Source organism: Hermetia illucens, chromosome 3 (genome assembly GCF_905115235.1).
Source record: "Hermetia illucens chromosome 3, iHerIll2.2.curated.20191125, whole genome shotgun sequence".
NCBI classification, from domain to species: domain Eukaryota; kingdom Metazoa; phylum Arthropoda; class Insecta; order Diptera; family Stratiomyidae; genus Hermetia; species Hermetia illucens.
The window spans coordinates 38,199,624-38,224,061 of NC_051851.1; the positions used below are offsets into that span (position 1 = coordinate 38,199,624).

The following is a 24,438-nucleotide window of genomic DNA, read 5'->3' on the forward strand; positions in this document are numbered from 1 at the left end:
GGCAGTGTCCAGGAGCGGTTGAGCGGAGATATTTTAATGCTACATTATTATTTTAGGTTTTAGTTCATTGAGGCCGACTATGGTGTTAATGGCTTAACATCTATGGTTAGACCTTAACATGTTGTTCATTGCGGTGAATAAAAATATATTCTCATCAGTGTTGGTAAAACTGTCGGAAGGCCGGCTTTTTTGGGGCTTGTGTGGTTAGTAACAAGCAGACATTGCCAACGCCAGTATAGGATGAACCGAATGAGCAATATTGTTGTGATCACGCGACCAAACGGGTTGTGTTGAGAAGACTGTTTTGTAAGCATTTCTCCTAAGAAAAGATGAGCTGAGGGCATTATGAAGCACCCTGAAATCAAGAAACGAGGCCACTGGAAGGCGGCTTTGTGAAGAAAAGCCGTTCACTTCTTGGTAATATGTGTCGTGCTTCCACTCTCATGGCGTCATACATGCTCAAGATTAATACGATATATTGGGATTGGGCATCGAAAAAATTGTAGTAGAGGCGTTTCTTTTCACGGCCATTCCAGCGCCAAGTATCTCGGTTGATGTACCGCTTACTAGGATTGGTGACCCCGAAGGTTGTATAGGCCACTTAGTGCGATCAGCTAATATAATGGTGAGCTTCATCAGCCGATCATCAAATCATTCGACTACTTTAACTGCATCAATGAAACCCTGTAAGATGACGATACCAATACTGTATTGAGTGTGTGGGCTACCAAAATAGCCATTACCGCGTTCTATTTCGCAGCTTTTGACACCAGATCTTCGGGTTTTTTGCAGAGCGTAGATATCAATGCACCTTTTCCGAGGGGCTCTTGCGAGTTCCTCGGTCTTTCCGGTAAGGATGCCAAAATTTTGTGCGTAGACAAGTATTTGTGTTGCTCGGACTAACTTACTTACGTCCTGACGCCATCCATGCGGTATGATTTAATTAATCCTTTCCTGTTGAAACAGCTGCCAGAACAAACTCCCAAACTGGTGTAGTGCATTTTGAATGCAATCTTGAGAATCGGATATTTCCCAAATTATTGGAGAATGGCAATTGTTACAATAATGCCAAAACCTGCATAGGATGCCACTCAAATCACAGCCTTCTTGCAAGTATCAAAAGTAATCGAAAAAGTTTACTCTGGGAGTTGTTGCAATCGTAGCAGACAGCAACCAATTTGCATTTCGAATTGTATCAGAGAAAGCAATGCGATTTAAGGAAAACTATATTACACAGTAGCATACTTAGACGTGACGCAGGCATTCGACAAGGTTTCGCTCGCTCGCAAAATCAAACGCCAACTCCCCAGTTGTTTCCATCATCTATTAATATTGCGTGATGCGCAGATTCTAGGTGAAATACAAACATATTGTTAGTGATCAACGACAACAAATCAAAGCACGAGTTCCTTAGGGGAGTGTACTGTTTCGTATCCATGTCCTTTACGTGGAGTATGGAAGTTTCACATCAAAAGCAGCCACCATACGTACTCGAATGTCGTATGCTGGCGTGATATAATATTCAACGAAATACTTCGCTAGTACACGTGAAAGATACCTTGGACGTTCTGATCAAAATGCAATGTCGATAACCCCATTGCTGCTTTTGCGATGCAAAAGAACCCACTATCCCAAGATGGCCAAGAAGTGGGTCGCCTCGGAAACACATGCCGCAGAACAGTGGAGGAGGAATGCAAGCTTCTCGAGAAGTACTGGAGAGAGGTGATGCATATTTCCGCATGTGGGTACGGTTAGTTCCACTTAGGAACTTATGACCAACATATATTTGTATATGTTTGCTAGTATTGATTAGTAGACGCATCTAATTTTCTACTAATCTGACTATTTAGATTACAGTTGCTAAAAAGATTATCATTCTTCCGCTCACTGTTTCTATTGAAATATTTTCAAAATATTTCAAAATTCCACCAAAACTATCTTCCTCCAACAGTGAGGTAGTGGCTCACCATTGCAGATAGACCATTCATTACCATTTTATAAACACCCAGAAGAAATTAGCAAGTATTTTCAATATACTCTTAAAGCCATTAAATTTGGTTGAAATTATCACGGCAACAATTTTCAGTTAAGTAATGAAAAATTCTACTGCACTTTACAATGGCACTGCTCCAATAGTTCAGGATAGTAGATGAAAATGTCCTTCAGTCTTGTGGTTATTTTGCCAGGCCACAGCAAATGCTTTTTCTATTCTCCATTTTTCTCGAATTTACCATTTGAACAAAAGCTTTTAATAACCATTGTTGTCCCCATTCGATACTCAAGGCCGTTTTACATCCGTGTTTTTATCAACATTCTATTTTATGGGAAGAAGCACGCTTCGGATAACCTTCATTGGAAATATGTTTCATAGCTTCAGGAAATTGTGATCTTTTTAAATAATATAAATATACACAATATGTATGTAACATGATATAAAAATAAATTCCAAGCCTCCCACAAAATTCAACATTTTTCAAGGGTTTTTATCGCACCTTATCGACCTGCAGACTTCTTTTAGTATAGCTTTCTGGATCCGAATTCATCAGTTCAATTTCACTCTGCTAGAGTTCGTGAAAATTCTTCGAAACTTCCATTTTATATTTTCATTGGCCCTGGCTTCTGAGGAGTTGAATGATTAGTATCATTCTATTTTGGTTCATTTTCGGTTTATTGTCCTGCAGTCTCCATTGAAATTATGGATCCTGGTGTTCGCTCTTCAAAGGCATAGTTTTAACTAAATTAATGGAAAAATCTAAACCAATTCGTAAGTCTTGTAACATATGTAGTCTAATATGAAATATTATACAATCTGAATCTTTTAGAACGACCTAATTATTTTCATTTAGAAATAATTTTATTTTTCTACCTGTGTATGTTGTAGAAGATGTTTCAAACTTGTTGAAAAATAATAATTTGATCTTTGGAGGGTGCTAGCTTTTTTCGCTACATCGTGTGGATATGTAGATAGATGGAAAAATTACTGCAGATTTGGACCTAATGCGAATGAGTTTCTCACGCAGGTGGAATACTCTTTTGCCAACTTAAGAAACTTCTTGTTAGGTATATTGGATTAAGAGAATTAAATAAAACAACATATTGATGAATAGCAGATATTCGAATCAACTTTGATTTATTACTCGTTTTGACAGTGAACAGGTTACCTCGTCCTAATACAGGAGTCAAATGTGCCATTTCGAAAGTAACTGTGTCTGCCAAAAAGGATAGAATGAAGTACATACAAACTTGAAAGAAAAAAGGGAGTGTATATATGTAGGTGACCTGATGGTTCAGGGGTTAGAGCTCTAGACTGTCGCACAGAAGTTCGCGGTTCAAATCTCACTGATGGCAGTGGGATACCAGTCGACTCATCTATGAATGAGTACCTGAATCAAATCAGGGTAATAATCTCGGACGAACGCAATGTTGACCACATTGTCTCCTATTGGATTCTGTAATCCTGGAGTGTGAATGAAGTGCTCTAGCACAGTTCAAGGACCTGATCCAATTGGATTTTTGCGTTAATGAGTATTATGATATTGCCTCATGTTCAAATACAGGGTGCGGCAGCATAACTTCTTTTTTTAAAATGCACGCCACTCAGTTAGTTGATGTCATAGTGGAGCGCTAGTGGTCTCGTTCAAGGGGGATACTGTAAAGTTTTGCCCCGACACGGTTCAGTCGCAATCATGCGTTGGAATAGTGAGGAGCGTGCCTTTGCCGTTGAGGTTTACTTTTCAAGCGGATGTTCGGTTATTGCAACACAGCGTGCATTTCGGAATCGCTTTAATTTAGCCCCGTTGGCTCCCGTCCCAGACCGCAAATCAATTGTTACATGGGTCACTACATTCAGACAAACTGCAAGTGCGACAAAAGGAAGAACTGGAGTCTCTCGGCCCGTTAGATCACCTGAGAACATTGAAGCAGTGAGAGCGTCAATGTTCCGATCGCCACGGCGTTCTGCGCGCAAACACGCATTTGCCCTTGGACTATCCGATCGTTCTGTCAGAAGAATTCTTCGGGATGATCTTCATTTTCATCCCTATAAGATGGCGATAGTGCAGGAACTTTCAGAACGTGACTTCAATTCTCGGATGAACGCGTGTGAGCTTCTTCTTGATGTCGTTCCCGAGGGTGCTATTGTTTTTTTTAGCGATAAAGCCCATTTTCACTTGTGTGGGTCGGTTAACAAACAAAACATGCGCTTCTGGGCTGACACCAACCCTCGAGAATTGCATCAAAAGCCTTTGCATTGACCCAAAGTCACAGTGTGGTGTGCAATTTCCTCAGCTGAAATTATTGGTCCCTGGTTTTTTGAGGAAAATGAGGTTGCAGTGACAGTGAATTCGGACCGGTATGTAAACATGCTACAGAATTTTTTTTTCCCATGGCTAGAAAATTTGGATTTGGGGGACACTTGGTTCCAACAAGACGGTGCAACAGCACACACTTCAAGAGCATCGATGGCTGTTTTGAGGGAACACTTTCCAGAGCGCCTTATCTCAATTAGAGGCGATTTAGAATGGCCGGCACGCTCTCCCGATCTGTCCCCTTGTGATTTTTTTCTATGGGGTTTTTTGAAATCCCGTGTTTATGTGAACCGTCCAAGAACCCTACAAGATTTGAAGACCAACATCCAAGAAGAAATTGCCAACATATCACCTGCTATGCTAACAAGAGTCATGACAAACGCCAGAAATCGGTTTACGCAATGTATGGAGAATGGGGGACGTCACCTAACAGATTTGATCTTCAAAACAATGTAAATAAAAACTTTAGACATGTACCTACATTATAAAAAATAAATATTTTCCGATGCATACAATAGTTTTTACCCCCTACCCTAAAAAATACTCCTTTTCTTTAGTAGTATACCTTAGAGGATTATCATCTCCTCCCCCCCCCCCCCACCCCTCTATTTAGTGCAATTGCGGCCATACACTGAAAGTTATTGCTGACCTTAAGATGAAGCAACGGGTGAAATGAAACTTTAGAAGACCACGGAAACATTTGGTGTAAGCTTTACTTATTTCGTCCTTAAAGATTCATTTCCATTCTGTTCTTTCAATTCCAATCGAGGCAGACTGAATTCTGGCAACTTCTCCTTGAGGTTTTGAGCAACAATCGAGTGAATTGAAACTAAGAGGCATTGTTACTATCTACAATTTAATTTTTAAATCTATTTTCTCAAAAAAACATTCGGAAAACATTTCTACGGTTTGTAAGCTGGAAGTTGTATGGAATTTGTGGAAAACACAAAGATTTAAAAAAAAAAAAATTAACGAGCAATTCACGAACCGGGATATATTCTAGACGTTAAAGTGTCGTTTGCTTTTTAAGGTTTTGTGTGAAACGAAACCTTATTAAAATCGGTTCAATGCCTTTCCGTCCGTCGGTCCATCTGTTTGCCCCGTCACACCCGATTTACTCTGAAATGGTTAAACCTATTGTCGAGATTTGATGAGAACATGTGGTCCGTGTTTCCCTTTGCATGCAGCGAGTCGCATTATTTTGTTTTGGGATATCCGAAAGGGGGTGTGCATTTTTTTTTACAGAATATAGTCATGTGAAATGAAAGCGTTAGATTAGTACTTTTCGAAAATGAGTGTATTTTTGATATTCGGTGAAATAAAGGGGAATTCGGGCACAAAATGTTTGCCCAAAAAAGTTAAACACGTCTCGTTCGCAGAATTTTTCCAACCGAAAAATCTGGAAAAATTTGAAAACACAGATATCAACTAGCATGCTACGAGTTGAGCGGCAAAAGCATGTGGTGGATTAACCAAATCCAATAAGAAAATTTATATATGTAATTTAGGAAAATATATCCCGTTCCGATATCTGCACAAATAAAGTTGATAATAGTATATTACCATATTTTAAAAATTTACCTAAAAAGTAAGTTGATTCTAGAAGCAGTGGGCGACAATGTAGAATATAATTCTGGAAAGTTTTGAGGTAATCAAACTATTATTAACATAGTTAAAGAAGGTTAAAGTTTTGCTTTCTACGCAAATTTATTGAATTCTAAACGTGTATGACGTCATCATCATATAAAGTGAACTTATATGAACGGCGGTTCCATGGGGACATTTTTGCTTTCCTTTCCTTGCCTTTTTTTAGTTCTTAAGGTTTTGTATAAAACAAAACCGGTCAGTCGGTTTACTGTCTGTCTGTCAAACTCATTTTTCTCGGAGAACTGTCAACGCTCACGCATACAGTGAGTTACATCGTTCTATGTCGAATTTTAGGCAATGTGGGGAGGGGTCCCCACACATGCAAAAGGGGAGGGTGTAATTTTTTTCCAAACAAATATACCCATGTAGGGTATCAAATGAAAGGTTTCGGTTAGTACTTATGAAACCGGTCTTAGTTTTGACATAATTGGAAAGGTGTGGAGTATGGGAAATCTAAATTGATCATTTCTTGAATTGACCCATTCTCAGAAACTATCCAACCATAAAATCTACCGCTTTATGGTACCCAGGCTTGGAAATATCCTCGATATCTGTTCAAATAAAGTTAATAATATAATTATATAATTTGTAGTACTTGGCTGCAACATCCTCCTTAAGTTAATCCTAGTATTTTGCAGCAATGCATGCTATAACATAGAGCATGATCTTACCAAGTTTGGTGACAATCACACTTTATTAACAAAGTTATAATAGGTCAAATTTGTCGCTTCTTTGCAAATTCAAAACTTTGAATGTGAATATCACGCGAAAGGCTATTTTCACAAAATATCTGCATAGATTACGTCCTAAATTAGGTACTAAAGGGACAAACGCACACTCAACTATCTTTATAAAGGAAATACACAAAATCAATTTACAATTTTGAATTTTTTGTATTGTTAGCTATGGACGAGTGGAAAAACGTGCGTAGAGAGTTGGTCACATAAGATGAACACAAAACTTTTATACCAGATGCGCTGAGCTTCCCGCATTCCGACTTGCTTTTTCTTAAGATGACTAGAGCTTCTTTTACCATGGCTCCCGGATGGGAAGATAAGTCTACATTTACTTCAATACTGAGCGATGTTATCAAGCTGAAAAAATCTTACATATGTTGGAGGTATTAATAAATATATGGTGAAAAATCGCATTAGTACCTTTACTCTTTATTCTTCAAAGAAATTCCAAAAAAAGCGAAAAAGGGCTCTTCACATGCGATGACCTCTCTAAGTAGAGACCCCGTAAAAAATTGTTGCACAATTTGGTGGTGGATTCATCTTCGACTTTAAATCTTCCCAAAGTTTAACTTCGATGGAGTACATAAAATTTTTGGGCCGATCTGATCGTTATTAGTTTCGCCGAAGTTCAAAGTATCCTGTAGTACTTTGGAGCAGTGATTTGAACTCCACGCACTGCTCCGGAATGACCCAAAGAGTGTTAATGTGGTTAGTATAGGAGCAATCAAAGTGGAAACCAACCTGCTTCCTGCCAATCAAATTTCCCAGGTGTTCCTTCTGGCATTCCAGGATGATTTTAGCTAGTAGTTTTGTGACAGCCGGAAACATGCAAATACTTCCGAGTAGGGTGGGGGGATTTTGACAATCACACCCGTCTTTCGCTCACTAGGAAAGACCACAAACTTCCAGGATTGAAAAATGAGTGTACGTAAGCACTCTGCAGAGACTAGAGACTGAACACATAAAAGGAGACCGTCGTGGCCACCGATTTTACTCCATTTGAGCACGTTAATGGCAAAATAACTTCGCTTCTGCTTGGAGAAACAACTGATAAATTCATTCATTCGAACACCGTTATCCAAACCCCATCGAGGCAATCAAGTTTACTTGAATTTTATCCCGCTAGTATTTTTGGTGAAATTCATCTCTGTAGATAAAAGAGAAGTAAAAAAAACTGAAAGCTCCAGGTATGAAAGGTTTTGTGTATTTCTTATTTAAGAGTATTTAAATAGACATTTTTCCCATTTGTGCCTACCTTGTATGGGCATGCATTCTATCAAACTATTCACTCTAGTGTGACGCTAGCATTCAAAGTCTTTGATTAATGTAAATTTACACAAACCGACTTCTTTGATTTGATACAACTTTGTTAAAAATAATGTGATTTTCACCAAATTTGGTATTACGCTCTATATTGTAGTTTAAATTACTGCATTTATTGTATTTATTCACCCTAGATTTAAGTGGCCTACAATGAATTTCTTAAAAATATAGCAGCATTCAATTACTAACCTTATTGAAACAGATATCCAGGCCTAAACACCATACATTGGCAGCTACGTGAGTTTTTTTTTCAGAATTTTCAATTGAGTAGTTTCTGAGAAGGGATTCATGGAAAAAAGTACCATTTTCTAGCCCTCACTATCCCCCCTCTTGTGATGGATGTTAAAAACGAGGTCAGGTTTGGAAAGTACTAATGGAGGCCTAATAATACCCCACATGACTACATTCGATAAAAAAAATGTACACCCACTTTTGCATGTATGGGGACCGTTCGCCATCCCCTATATTACAGTTCCCATATCTCCACCAATTTACTAATAGGCGTAACTGTTTCTGAGAAAATGGGTGTGGCAGACGGACAGACAGACAGACGGACAGACAGGTAGACGGACAATAAATCTGTTTCAATAAGGGTCTATTTCTCACAAAGATATTCGCTTTCCACTGCTAAATACCTGCCGAACCAAGAAAGATTGTCATGTCCCACTTGAAAAGTCAGAGCTCTACGCCGCTAAAAAAATACACAAGCATAGCTCATATAGGAAAGCGTCTGATCATCAAAGGACAGCCTCTTTTTAGGCGGATGTCATCATTTATTTTATAGTTCACATTTATATTGGCAACAATTGGATTCCACCCACAATAGCAATGTCACTTAGTTCGCCTTTCCCTACAATACATCCGAGATAGATGTTCTCGCTTATATCGAAATATCCTACTTGCCTGAAATGAAACCTGCATACATTATTCATTATTTCCTAAAGGATAATTACAATTCAAAACAATGGGTAATAAACAAAAATGCTGGTGGACCATATCCAAGGAATATTGCTTTGTCTCCACATTAACTGAAGACTTCCCTTGGATTTGCATGTATCAAACAAAGCTTTATTTATTTTATGTGAAACAAAACCTCGTTAGAATCGATTCAATGTCTGTCTGTTTGTCTGTCACACCCGACTTATTCAGAAACGGGTGAGGTTATTGTCACATAATTTTGTGAGAACATGTGGTCTGTTGATCCATTTACATGTACTAAGTGATGCCATTTTGTGTTGAGTTTAAGGGGGCTCCTGATATATGTAAAAGTTCATCCCAAAGGCATACAATTTTGGAAAGTTCGTAAAAATGCAACTATTACTAACAAGGTTATAGTATGTCAAAATTTTGTATTACACTTGAATTTATCACTATGTAAGCCGTGCATGACGTCATGATCTTATAAGTGAACTCATATGAACGGCGGAGTTGGATATACCGACGAATATTTTGAATTTTTAGAATGGAAAAACGTACATAGGAAAATTTTCAGACAATATGAACCAAAACCATTATACACAAAGCGTCCAGCTTCCGGTTCTGTAACAACCCTTCCATTAAATAACCGAGTCGGCTCCGTGCCATCCGAATTGAGTTTGGCATCTCAGATCTTAGATTCCTAAATGGAAACTATTAAATTTTTCAACTTTATTTGAGAAAACCTTCCAGCGAATTGAAGCATAGAAGATATTACAAAATTAACAGTTTAGGGCGAGATCAAACTGGAAAAACGTGTCATACGAGCTAAAATGAGAAAAAAATCTAGTCACAAATACCGCAGATATTGCCGCTGTACCATATATTCTGAAATGCATAAACTTCGGAAACCAAAGGAGATAAATAAAAATTTTGAGATAAAAAGTAAGAAGGTTCGTAGCGAGTGTTTCAATAGTTTTCAAGAAAAACTTGAAATGAGCCTATTTCCCATCTTTCTCCAATAACAGTTGATAAATATACTAATATTTGATTATAAAGTCTATCTCTACCTAATTGCTTACATTGCTAATTTGATTGATGTGATTTGATTAATAGTTTCAGTTTGTGACCACTCTACATTGAAGATTTAATTACAAACTTGAATATGTAAATGATGAATAAGCGTGTTAAAGGTATCTAAAGGGAACCTCATCCGGACAATGCTTTTTAATTATGATCAGTTACTATCTAAGAGAATCCATTAATATTATAGAGCCAGTAGTTCCGCTAAGAACTACTTAAGGAGACGCAATTACTTACGGAGTTTGAGAAAGCATTTCAAATAGAATAATTACAGGAATTAGATTCTGGAATTCAAATTGATAAGCACACAACACATCTATTGGCAAAATAATTCTCATTTGTGCATCATAATCCTATTTCCTATCGTATAATTTCAAATAACAGAGTGGTCTTAATGGTGCAGGTATATACATATGCTCACTATTCAATTAATACTAAATTCATGATATGATTATATACAACATCAGAAACCAGATAGGGTGAATCACATAATCGAATCGAAAATTAACTTTTGTACTGTCTGACGACTAGTATAACCCAACCCCCGTTGTTATATCTGCATTAGGTGAAAGTATAATAGAACTATTTGATTTGAAGCTTTGACACTCGAAGATTCTGCATTTGTATGTATCTTTTCGTTACAAAAAAATCAGGCTAGATTGCAATTGATTGCGTTCAAGGAACTAACTAACTCTCTATAGAGAAAACTGGGAGAATTATTAAACGAATTGAGGCCCACTATATTAGTCCTTGGTGTCCTTGCCTGCACGGTTTGCAGGTTCTCGGAAATGATATGTTTGGATTGTTTTTTTGGTCCTGTGAATTAACACATACTATATAATCGCGTTTCGCGAAAAGCAAGCTAATAAATTTGAAATCACTCTAAACTTTTACAAAATTTCACAGAGGAGAAGTATATGCTACTCAACAATGACTATGCACTAAAGAGACCAAATAGGATACATTACCAGGAAACACAAAGAGGTAGACATCGCCCCAAGCAATTACCGCATCCATACACTAACGAAAAATTATTGACAAACTGTAATGAATTGGCAATGATCGAAAGAGCATCCTCAGTAGTTCGAGAGGATTTACTGAAATTGAGCGTGAAGGTCCACCCGCAAATACTGAAGCTCCTCTGAAGTGTTCTTTATTAAACAGGCGGAAAGGGGGAGATCTTTTAAACGCTTCAGTCCCTCACGTATTATTGTGCAAATCGTCACGTGTCCTTATCTGAAAAGCGAACAAAAGCCCCGATATCGCATGCACTTAACAGAAATAAGCACAAGAGCTAAAGTTGAAAAAAAAAAAACAAAACAAAAGCTGCGCAACCGCGCATGGAGGCGTAAAACTCAGGATCTAAGTGCCGGGATTGAGAGGAAAGAGCTTCAGAGGTTCAAGAGGCACGACCTTTCTGGTTTTCACCCTGTCGTGCCTGTCCCTCGGCTTAAAATTCAACACTCCTCGAAATCCAGGAAGAAAACCCTTTCTGAGATATAAGCTGCGATAGACAGACAGATAGGCAGACAGAGATTAAACCGATTCCCTTTTTCATTAAACGGTTTCATTTTTCATCAAACCTTAAAAATATGTGACTCCAACAGCGACCGCGAAAGAACTTCTTGAGTCAGCTGACTCTCAGTTTATCTTCTTCAGTCCAGAATTAGAGCTCAAAATTCCCGTCTGCTGGGAAAATAACAAAAGCTGCATTTTTTTTTTTTTTTTTATTTGTATGGAGACGTCCTGCCTCGAATTGTCCTTATTACAAAAACGAAATCCTCATTTGGATTCGCAAACATTTCGAAACGAAGTGACGAAGTTTCTTTGTTCGAAATAGGATCCAACTAGGAAACACGATGAAAACTCGCAGACAAGTAACCACAGGGGCTTGGATTTTTTCAGCAACAATAGGAGCCGCTTTCCATGTGCTATTCCCATATAGTATTGCGGAACCAACATAATCACAGAATATCTTGGCTTGATCTTATTGTTGAAATCACTGCATTTCTATATTTTAGCAGCGAAGGTGGATCTAGCGCTGTTAGTGCGTACAGGGACATCCATTTCGGCGCCCCCTCGACAGTAACGACGCGTAAATAGATCAACGCCTTCGATTCTTCTCACTTATGCAGATAGGAACTGCATTAGCAAGTCAAATTACGAACGTTGGTTTTGATGGTGTTTATTTTCAGTCCAATCCCAATTGTCTTTCTTTTCAAATATAGAGCCAGATGGACAAGGTGAATAATTCGATGAGGGAGGAATCATATGTTATCGGGGTAATTGAGGTAATTGAGGGAAGATGTCATAGCCCATTGAAGGACTCTACGTCCCCCGCACAGAGCCACGAAAATGTCACCGATAACACGAAGAAATAATATCGATGATCCGATGCAATCCTGGTAGTCTCTGCTTTCCCTCTCAAACTCCTCAGAGACTTTACCTTGCCGCAACAAGTAACAAGTAACAGCCATTATATGCCGCTCTAATAATAGCTATTAGTTCCTACGAAATTCGTCTACTGCGTTGAGCACTCTAGATACACTTCTAGTTCACACTGTTGAAAACTTTCTCGAAATCAATGGCGAGAAAGTGAAGCGTAGCTCTAAACTACACACTCTGTTCCAAAATGTTGCAGAAGGATCTAAACCAGAAATCTGCCGGGTCTCCGTCGAACAAGCTGGCGAAATAATCTTTGATGCGTTCCAGGATCATTTTAACTATTACTTTCGCGACGACAGGAGCCGACATCTCTCCAAACGTCAAAAGATACCTTTCGTTGCAATCTTAAGGATTATCATCTTGTTCCACTCTCTGGGAGAGGTCACCGATTCCGTACGGGTCCAAGCAGTAGATCAGCAGAAACGCTAAGTGCGATAACTTCATGGGAAGACCTTAAAGTCCAGCGGCTTTTCTTCGATTAAGTGCATTAATGGCGGTCACGATGACTTCTGTTCTATTTGGGGGAACAGACCGTATCCGCATGTTACGGTGCCTTGCCTTTCATTCACAGAGATCGGACATAAGAACTGTAGTGAAGTGTTTTTTCCACCTCTTCAGTTGCTCGCCATCGTGGATGAGCAGTGAACTGTTACCGTCCCTGATAGGACCATCAAAAGATTTGTCCACATGCAGATTCCTTCATGATGGGATACACAATCTAGAAATCGTTACCAATGGTAGCGGCTTCTGCGTCCCTGACCAAAGCGGAAACAAATTCCTTTTTTTTTCACGGCGCATATTACATTGGACTTTCTGGAATTTCGCACTGTACCGGAGTTTGGTGCTCCGAGGTAGAGGGGAGGAAGACGGGGCGGCAACCCTGTCGGCTGAACCAAAACCAAGTGGCCCAGAAGAACCTCCACGAGGTGGCACCGGGAAACGCTGTATCACATTGGCTTGCCGGTCGTGATACAGTAGGCGAATGCTTCGAGGCCTAGCAAGGGCGATCAGACCCGAGTCCGCACGGGGACTCATCTGAAGTGGCTTCGGTCACGAAACCTTACCAGGGGTATACTGGTACCATGGGAACCGGGGTAGCCCCTGGACTCTTATACTTCAGGAGAAATCCTGTCGTATCTGAGTACAGCTCGGTTGTTTGCGGTTGGCCCCCTTGTGGGAGTTTCATGGTGGCTGTGGTTGTGCTCAAGCGAGAAGAGACCTTCGGGCCTCGACGTGGTGTTGCGTAACAACACGGGTGCCGTACTCCATAGTTCGGTAGAGATTTAGGTATTCTTGCATCCACCAGTATGAATGCTAAGCCATGCACTTGGTATAGACTGGTACCGTTGTTTGCTTGTCGCAGCGGGGCTCTGATTGTGGTCACAAATTCAATCCGCGTAAGAGGACCGTAGGATTAATCCTACGTTAAACAATAAGCCGTCCCGTAAGGGAGGGGGGTTTGGCCGCGAGGCTTACGTGCCTTCAATGGCTCATGTGCAGTAGAACACTAGGCTTGTACCGGAGTTTGAGCTTGTCACGCACGCCACTTACAGCGGTGACAAATAGAACCCTTCGAACCCTTTCATCCACCAATTCCGCACGCAGAAAAATCTTGTCACGCCCCTTTGCGACATGATGTGCTGCGCAGTACCCAAGAAAAAGCATTTTTGATGACGGGGTTATCAGGATATCCCACGTCCTATCGGCAAGAGAGTTCTCCCACTGTAGTGCGATACTGGATCACGTAGGTGGTCGCTGATGAACTTGGGGGGTCGCAGCTCTCCAACTCTGCGAGAATTTGCCGACAAAGAGGGGACTATATTTTCAAAGCAATTTACGCAAAAAAAACTTTGTGGAAATGAACTAACTGTTAATATAAATACAACCCTATTTATCATCATCATCAACGGCGCCACAACCGGAGTCCAGTCTAGGCCTTAATAAGTAACTCCAGACATTCCGGTTTTGCGCCGAGGTCCACCAATTTGATATCCCTAAAAGCTGCCTGGCGTTCTGGCCAACGCCATCATGCCATCTCAGGCAGGGTCTGCCTCGTCTTCTTTTTCTACCATACCTACCGGATTTTATCCACAACCTGACGGTCATGGTGTCGCTCATAGATTTCGTCGTTACGTAGGTTACAGAATAGTCCATCTTCATGTATGGGGCCAAAAATTGTTCGGAGGATTCTTCTCTCGAACGCGGCCAAGAGTTTGCAATTTTTCTTGCTAAGAACTCAAGTCTGCGAGGAATACATAAGGAATCACAAGATCATTGTCTTGTACAGTAAGAGCTTTGACCCTATGGTGAGACGTTTCGAGCCTTCATTGATGTGCAGCCCAAGATCTCGCCCGCCTGCTCGATCTGGATTAAGGCAGGTTGCACGACTCGGGTCGTTCTTCCCATGATGTCCATATCGTCAGCGTAGGCCTATAGTTGAGTGGATTTAGAGAAGACCGTCCCCTCGCATTTACCTCAGCATCACGGATCACTTTCTCGAGGGCCAGGTTAAAGAGGACGCATGATAGCGCATCCCATTGTCTTAGACCGTTGTTGATATCGAATATTCTTGAGAATGATCCCGCTGCTTTTATCTGGCCTCGCACGTTGGTCACGATCAGCCTAGTCAGTCTTATCAAATTCGTCGGGATAGCGAATTCTATCATGGCCGTGTCCAGTTTTACCCTGGCTATGCTATCATAGGCGGCTTTAAGATCGATGAATGGATAGTACCACTGATGTCCATATTCCAAGAGTTTTTCCATCGCTTGCCGCAGAGAGAAAATCTGATCTCTTGCTGATTTGCCTTCGGTGAAGCCTCTTTGGTGCTGATGTTCTGGGCGTATAGGGCTATCCGACCTACCAAGATAGCGGAGATTATCTTATAGTTGGTACTCAGCAACGTGATACCTTTATAATTGCTGCACTGCGTGATATCCCCGTTTTTATGTATGGGACTGATAACGCTGTCCCAAGCCTTAAGCATAAGTTGTTGCATTGCCCGGTTTAACAGGTCGCATCCATATTTAACCAATTCGGCTGTAATTCCATCAGGTCCTGGCGACTTATGATTTTTAAGCCGATGAAGTACATGAACTGTTTCCTCCATACTTGGTGGTGGCAGTATTTGTTCGTCGTCTTCAGTTGGCGGGACCTCCACTCGCTGATGTTTTGGTGGCTGAGCAGTTCATCAAAGTACTCAGCCCATCGCTCTAGTATGCGATTCTGTCGGAAATCAGATTTCCTTCTTTGTCTTGGCAGAATGAGAATCGGTGCGGTTGCTCCCTGTACTTTGCATGTTCACAGATCTGTTGGTTCTCCCAAGCTTCCTTCTTCGGTCTGTGAAGTCGCTTCTCCACTCGCTGGAGTTCGTGATAGGTCTCCGCGCGTGCCCAACTCCACTGAGAATGTAACATTACTTGAAAGTAATCCCGTTTGGAGAGGACCACTTCTTTTTTTGGACTGCTTTCGGCGCAGACCAGGTACTTTCATCAACCATTTCGTGTGACACTGCTAATTGAATAATCCCCAGTTCGTTATCATTTGTATTTTGATGTAAGCTATGGGAGCCAACGTTTCACCTGAATACAGGCTCTCTAAATCCCCAAGTATGATTTCGATATCAAACCTGGCCTGCTTGGCCGATTCATCTCCGTACAGGGAACGCACGTTCCATGAGAAAATGCGTGAACCGTTATTCCGTTGTCGTTGCCGGGTTCGTCGTTGTGTGGTCAATACAGTCCGAGGCTCCTTTTGTGGCTTCCTACTCTAGGTTTTCCGTGTAGAGTTGAACCTACTCAATCCCCAACCTGGAGGAATAGTTGATACAATTTGTCCCGTTCTTAGGCGCGGGTGACTCAGCTCCATCCTTCTCCGTCTGCAGTTTTTCGTTAGAAAAGAGCTGCCAGCGATCACCACGTAAAGGTCGAGATAGGGTTTGGTAGTAGATCTGTTGGCATTGGTTCAGCAGGCGTTTCTTAGTTTTTATGCTCCGTCATGGGTGTCAATACACGTTTCGCCCTGGGATTGATACTGCCCTTTGACGACTAACCCCATTGGGGTTCAAAAATAAATTGTTTATTCAGACGTTCAAAGTACCTCAATAATCTTGGTCAAACGGAGTGGGAGGGGAGATAAAACAATCCTTGATTATAACCAGGCTCTCCGTCCCTTTGTCGAAATCGAGTTGGTGACACTTATCGAGAAAACCCAACTCATTCCCCAGTGTAATGCTGAATCTAGATTTTACGAATATCTACTGGATCTGCTGCTCACTAACTGTAAGAATGGCTGTGGACGTCTTCCTTTCTGGTTACACGGTCATTAGGCGTGTCATATGATAAGTTGTCATGCAGAATTTAGTGTTTTCCTCTAGTATTGGATCAATTTCTAGGTTGAAGAACGTTTCATTTTCGTGCGACAGTTATCTGAAATTTTGGAAAAATTAATGCGAATGTAAAAGAACTTATTCTGGAAAAAGTTTACACAATTGCCGGGGGTGAAGACTATTCGGAAAATTCGGGGCACAAAATAACAAGGGAAAGTTAAATAATACAATTACAGGAAAATGCCGCCGAAAAGGATATATTACATATATAATACTACGCACAGGTCTGTGGAACACATTTTAATTTATTGCGTGAAATAAAAAAGTTCAAAGCTTTCGGAAGAAATTATTAAATAAAATGAAATGAAATATCCCTCACGCAACAGTAATAATTAATGATTTCTCCCGAATAGTATACTTTCGATATTATACTATAAATTTAATCCTTTCCAATTACTTATTTTTGGGAAACACAGAAACATTTCGGTTATATTAATTTTTCGATTTTTTCCATGACTGGAACTTTTTGATTCGCCATTCTACCAAATAAGAAGCTTAAAATCAGTTAATGGGAAATATAAAAAAAATTAAATATTTCATTGTGTGTTTGTTTGGTGAATATGCATATTTATGATCAGTAATACTGAATTATTTTCACAACTGAATAAACTTATATCAATGGAAACGACGCCAACAATACGCAAATAGAAGAATAAGAGCAACAATACAAAATGACCTACGAAATCCTCAGGGTTACCAAGTCTGGTAAGCGATTTATCAACCGAGATATTTGGCTTTGGAATAATGATGTCCAAATGAAGCTACGTGAGAAGAAACGCCTCTGACCACGTTTCTCGATCATGAAACACTAATCAAATGACAAGTTTATAAAAATGCCAACAGGAAAGCAAATGAAGCGCTTGTCACTACCTGAGCCTTTATCTTTATGATAAACTGGACACTCCGAACGGCGAAAGAGATTATGGTTGAATATCATATTCCAATAAAATACCACACATATACATTGCCCAATCTATTTATTCGTTTTTACCAACCGCTCGTTCCTCTGAGTCGACCAACTGGGCCAGGTCCAGTACTCCAACTGGCCTCACGGCCGCCTGCGCTGTTTCCGTCCGATGGCGCGTCCAACAGGCACCCCACACATTTGCCCAGTCGCTGGGTGTCCGGCTGATGCGCGTGTCACTTGTTTTAGACAGGACTTTGAAGGGGGTTGTTGTTTAGTATGGCTCCACCACAAGATAGTATTGACACTTTTGTCGCGCTAATCAAGAACGGTACTTTATTTGCCGACCGATAACCCGCAACGAATTGATACCGACAATATTTCGAGCAGATGCTGACATTTGTAGCGCCACACAGGACGAGGAAGCAATCAAATGAATGCATTTGAGGAAACATAATCTGAGCTGAAGTTACCGAGGAACTGGAACCCGACTCTGTGGCTCACTGAATTCTTCAATCATATCATTAATAGTTTTAAGCACATTCTTGATAGCCGCCCTCTCTCATTGCTCTTTGTTCTTGTTATGGCCACTTTCACACAAGACATGACAAAGTTTCCCATGCTGAAATATATGCGCCACCCTCGACAGCGATACCGAAGGCCCCTAGATTATTCGCTTTTCCCAATCTGAATGAGAATAATGTATAACCCGGATATTGAGGAGCTAAGCGAAGGGCGATGGTAGGACTCTGGGGAGTATTCCGCTCCTTATCGCGGTATTGTGCTATTATACTCAGTGGAGTCAAGAAACGCCTACCGAAGGAGCTAGTTTCTTACAGAATCTTGGTTGCGGTATGCGGATCCAGGCTAAGGAACTAAGTAGTGATGGGCACCTGCAGATATTTCCGATGGAGAAGAAAAGGCTACTTTCTATAAACAACCATATGTAGTTCAGGAGGGGGGCTTAAGAATAAATTCATAATATTTTCTACTTCTCGTGGAAGGCGTAGTGATACCAGAAGCGAACCTAGTGGATTATTACTGACGACTACCGCAAGGCGTGCTCTCTCCACCGGTTTGAAAAAAAGATCTTCACTGCAACATTCGCGTGCATGTTGACCAGTATTCATCACCATCATCAACGGCGCAACAACTGGTATTCGGTCTAGGCCTGCCTTAATAAGGAACCCTAGATATCCCGGTTTTGCGCCGAGGTCCACCAATTCGATATCCCTAAAAGCTGTCTGGCGTTCTGACCTACGCCATCCTTCCATCTTAGCCAGGGTCTGCCTCGTCTTCTTTTTCTACCATAGGTATTGCCCTTATAGACTTTCCGGGTGGGATCATCCTCAACCATAAGGATTAAGTGACCCGCCCACCGTAACTTATTGAGCCGGATTTAATCCACAACTTGACGGTCATGATATCGCTCATAGATTTCGCCGTTGTGTAGACTACGGAATCGTCCATCCTCATGTAGGGGGCCAAAAATTGTTCGGAAAGTTCTCGAACGCGGCCAAGAGTTTGCAATTCTTCTTGCTAAGAACCCAAGTCTCCGAGGAATACATGAGGACTGGCAAGACCATTGTATTGTACAGTAAGAGCTTTGACCCTATGGTGGGACGTTTCGAGCGGAACAGTTTTCGTAAGCTGAAATAGACTCTCTTGGCTGCCAACAACCGTGTGCGGATTTCGTCATCGTAACTGTTATCGGTTGTGATTTTCGACCCTAGATAGGAGAAATTATCAACAGTCTCAAAATTGTATTCTACTATCTTTATTCTTCCCGTTTGACCAGTGCGGTTTGATGTTATTGGCTGGTTGGTTTTCGGTGCTGACGTTGCCACCATATACTTTATCTTGCCTTCATTGATGTGCAGCCCAAGATCTCAGGCCGCCTGCTCGATCTGAATGAAGGCAGTTTGTATGTCTCGGGTGGTTCTTCCCATGTTGTCGATGTCGTCAGCATAGGCCAGTAGTTGTGTGGACTTAAAGAGGATCGTACCTCTTGCATTTACCTCAACATCACGGATCACTTTCTCGAGGGCCAGGTTAAAGAGGACGCATAATAGGGCATCCCCTTGTCGAAGACCATTGTGGAGTACTTCAGTGTGAAAAAGGATCCATTCTAATTCAGGACATGCTTTTTAAAGGCGACATTATTATCGCGATGGGTGATCTGAATGCCAAAGTAGACTTTGACAACACCTTGGTGGCATCTTATTCAATCAACTAACCTCATGGCAACCTTTTAACAATGGACAGAAGTTCCATCCAATGGTCATTTGCCTTCGCTTGCGTGTTATGACCATGCTTTTCACAGAAATAGAGAACTGCGAACTACCAAGTACAACATCCACCACTTACATGATCCAGCTATCGCTTGGTAGTGGAAGAGCTACCCTGCTGATCGCACGACCTTGAATCAACCTGAGAATATTAATAAGAATTCGGCAAAGCTCTTTTCTCGGGTGCTACTCAGTTTTTTGACCACGTCCCGAAGGAGAGTCACAATAGCTGATTGAGTGCGGTTCAAGGAAGGGATCTATGAGCAGAGAGGATTATAAGTAGTGAGCGCCGTGACAAAAGAGAAGAAAAAGTACATGTGGTGGTACATCACGTGGTTTCATCGGCAAACTTACGATGGTACTAGCACACTCGGATTTCGATGTGGACCGCAGCGCAGCAACCGGAACTCCCATTTCTCGAGACGGCTGTTGAATGACTTCGAGAGGGCTTTCTGGAACGCAAAGCATCCACCGCCACCGTCAGTGTAGCCACATTGTTTGTAAGCGCGGCCAATTGTATCCGAAGTTCCATCACGTCGGCGGAATCGCTAGACACCTCCGTGACCACGGAGCGCGTGTACCTCTTGTACCTTATCCGCAGTCACGGCCAACTCCTCTTGGGAACAGTTATCGACACAAGCAAAGATTACCCGCTGGCCCTGATGCAGTCAGCCACAAGGACTTTAGGCATTTCGAACTAACCTAGTTCCCACCTAGCTGCTTCATTTCCCGAAACAGCTGGTTGGATGTGCGATCGCCTGATGAGCTAGTCCTCAGCCGGGCGTAGGAGCACTCGCTCAGCACGTCTGCGACGAATACCATGAACCACGCCTCCGGGTCCCTCCACCAAAACGGGCTGCAGAAGGCCCCGCGACATCCTTCCTCGCGATATTATCAATAAATTTTTTATTACACCTGCGGTCGTTATCTTCTCGTCGTTGCTGACTACAGAGTGAGCCCAATTTTAATCCTGGTTTTCTGGCGCGTGGTCGAAAGCGATCGGCTTGATTTCTGGAATTCGATTTCGATATCCAATTCAACGGACAGACACTGAATCTGTTTGGAGTTGAGGTATTCGAGGAACACGTAATTAAATCGTTCTGAGACAAACGGCCAAAGCAGATGATTAATTGTGTTTTCCGCACAATGCATATTGACATTTCTACGCCGAGGTCCGATGATCCCATAAGGGCACTCACAGCTTACCTGTTTGCTCACTTGAAACGTAAAACTTTACGCACGCAACAGGAGCCATGGGGGCTGTCAAAAAGGATTTCCCTTCCTGGTCCACATTGTTATTGAAGCTACACTAATACTGAATTTCGGGAGCCATCTACTCTATACACTGAGAAAGGGGCAGTTTGTTCCCGAAATCCAGTCTTCGTTTGACTCCAATAAAAAAATTTAGACAGAAACGTAATTGTCTCCGAGATTTTTTTTTGTTTTGTGAATCCAAGTATTGCATTCTGGATAATAATTCTACCTAATTCGTGGATCCAGAAATCGAAGAAACTTCTAACTTTCTCTAAGATGCGAAACAAGCAGGTCTCTGTTAAAATCCTACATAATTCGAGTGCTCTTTCGAAACGGCCTTAATATTTAAATTGAAATAAGTGAGAACCAATTATCTCTACTCAATGGTGTTGTATACTCCTTAATCAATCAGCAATTAATTTTATAGCCTTTCCCTCAGATCCCGCTCACTCTCGTATATCTAAAAGAATCGTTGGTCAAAGACACAGCATGATTGTTTGAAAAACTCCCCAAAGTGATACAATAGTAGCGCTTAGTTTCCCAATTTCAAGTGCTTGCTTTTCACTATCCGTCTCCCGAACAGAACTTTTGCTATATATATACAGATATACACTTAAGCAAGTCCTGGAAGTAGTCCCATATTGACTTCCGTAACTGTGCTCTGATTAATGCTTCCGATTTGCTATCCTTGGAGAGAGAACTAAGAACGTTACTACTGTTCAGGTTCTACTATTCTGTTTCCGGGAAACAAATCCTCTTACTATTGCGAAGACCCCTCGTACTACTGTCACCGTAACTAGAACTTCAATAGGATTCTTCGTGTTTATTCCTTAAATTCCTTATGGGGCCAGCCATCTTTACTCCCATTCAAGCTGCAGCCAAGGATAGATTTTTGTTGCCTGTTTTGTAGCTCCTCCATTCCCCCCTACGTTTTGCCTTTACTAAGTCTATTTGTTGTCTTTGCAGGGATGACTTAACGGTTTTGCCAATTAAATTTTCTCGGAATGTATGGCCTCTAAACACCACCCGGAGCTGGAGGGCAATACAGGTCCGAAAAGGAATCCACTGAACAACGACAAAGACGTGTGATTACCGAACAGAAGTGAAGGTGAACGGAAAGAAAGGAACAAAAAAAGACGAGAAGCGGATACAGACGCTAGAAGTGTTACAATACAACGTGCAAAGACGTCAGGGAGTATTTAAGTGGATACTAAAAGGTTCACAGCAACGGCAAAAACCCGAGAAACGTTTCGTAAAGGGTAGAGTGAACATACACCCATATGTATAGCCTGCAACTGCAGAGATGAAGTCAAAGATAGTTTGAGCTGAAGAGTTAGAATATATTTCACACTTCCACCCCGTCAAGAGAAATTATTCCCTGCACTTTGCAACTGTGACATGTTCAAAAGGAGATCCCAGTATGATATGTCATGCATATAGCGTCTGTAATGATATGCAAGGATATGGAGTGAAAAGTGCGAATGGGTACGCGAAAAGCATGTGTTCTTCTCAATCACGTCAAGTGTAGGGAACAGAATGTGTTGGTGTTAGAACAAGTGTCGAGAAACGCCTGCCAGCATTTCGCTCCAGTTCGTTAACAGGTCGCCCTGCTACTGTTGAAAGGACGAAAGGATACAAGGAAGGAGGACGCACGTTCGAAGCAACCGAGATACAATTCACGGTACGCGGCGCGGTTTAAAAACCTGAAGAAGACAGCATCAAACAAAAGTGGATTATACGCAAATTAAATGATTCGAACTACACGCCCCTCCGTATAGGCGCGAATGAAGCAGAAACCAGCGAACAACAACAGCCTACTGTATGATTGCTTTAACGATTTTATGTAACGGCAACATCAAAAGGATTATGCTGCGAAAATGAGTTTATCTTCAACTGCTCTCATAATCTGTGGCTGTTGTTTACTTCAAGGTAAGTCTCTCTATCTGTTTTTGCACTCCTTGCTTGCTTTACCGCTTTCAAGATATTTTCCATCTTATTGTTTTTAATTTGATTAGTAAGCGTTAGATGATATCCTAAAGTTAACCCTCCAACGATAACAGGCTGACATTTTATGCCGGTTCTTAAGGGAGAGTTGTCGGGGTTATCGCACATATATGTATGAACCTTCATTTTGGGGATCAAGTTGACTTAGCCGAGTGGTCCACATTTGCCTTGGATGGAATGAGTTTGCCGTCATTGAATTAAAGCTTTTCTTGTTTTGCATAAAAGATTTATTCATTCGTATCCTTGTTAAGCATTGAAAGTGAATTCAATTTGAGGTAATTTTATAATCGGTTCATACGTCCTGAAGGAGTTGGCTTTTCTGTGGAACGGTTGATACCTAACAGTTAAACAGCGGAAAATAAGATTAATCCAACAAATTTACGCATTAAATATACAGTAAATTCTTAGAATTCATGTAAATTTATGTTTGTAGAAACAAATTTGATAGATACTGTATAACTAATAAGAATGACCCTCTCCATATCTAAATATTGTGTTTGAAAATTATCATTTTTCGTTTCTTTATTTCACCTTGGTTTCATGGTAATTTAGTAGTTGACCACTAGCATCTTCGCTTTCTGGTCCATGATCTGGTAAGAGAGCAACCAAAGAAACGAATATTTGTCCAGTGTTGAAGACTTACTGAAGCGCGGAAACCTGAAACCTTTCTCGTCACACATTCGCATTTCCCGCTGCCCTGTCAGTTATCCCCTCCGTCCATTAAATTCTCTGGCTTCTTAGGTAACTCCCCCCAATTATCTTGTGATTTACACTGCCGCTAGTTTTCGTCAGTGAATTTTCCCCCTCCTTACTCCGAATCCCCCCGACAGTGGATGTAGCCTGCCCCGCACCGCCTACCATTCACCTTCTTACCCCTATCCTTGTCAAATACCTTCTTGGCAAACTTGATTCCAATGTCGGACCTGGTTACGATGATCTTCCAAAACTCTTTTTGCTCAAAACTGGTAAGCCCATCTCTCTTCCCCTATCATTATTTTCAAAAAAACCTCGAAGAAAATCATTTGCCCGGCTTATGGAAAGAGGGTCCCATCATCCCTATTCCCAAAAGTGGCGATCGTACGCTTGCCGAGAATTACCGTCCCATTTTCCTCCTCTCCTCCTGTTCCAAAATCCTGGAAAGGTA

General features: G+C 41.3%; 1 protein-coding gene across 1 annotated transcript in view; it reads left to right on the forward strand.

Annotated features, from left to right (window-relative positions):
- Nucleotides 1–24,438, forward strand: part of LOC119652995 — a 242,139-nt gene that overhangs the window by 8,621 nt on the left and 209,080 nt on the right. Inside the window, exon 2 of the mRNA XM_038057422.1 lies at nt 22,257–23,219. Coding sequence (XP_037913350.1) covers nt 23,168–23,219 — 52 coding nt within the window. The 5' untranslated portion in view covers nt 22,257–23,167. The remainder of the gene's footprint in view (nt 1–22,256; nt 23,220–24,438) is intronic.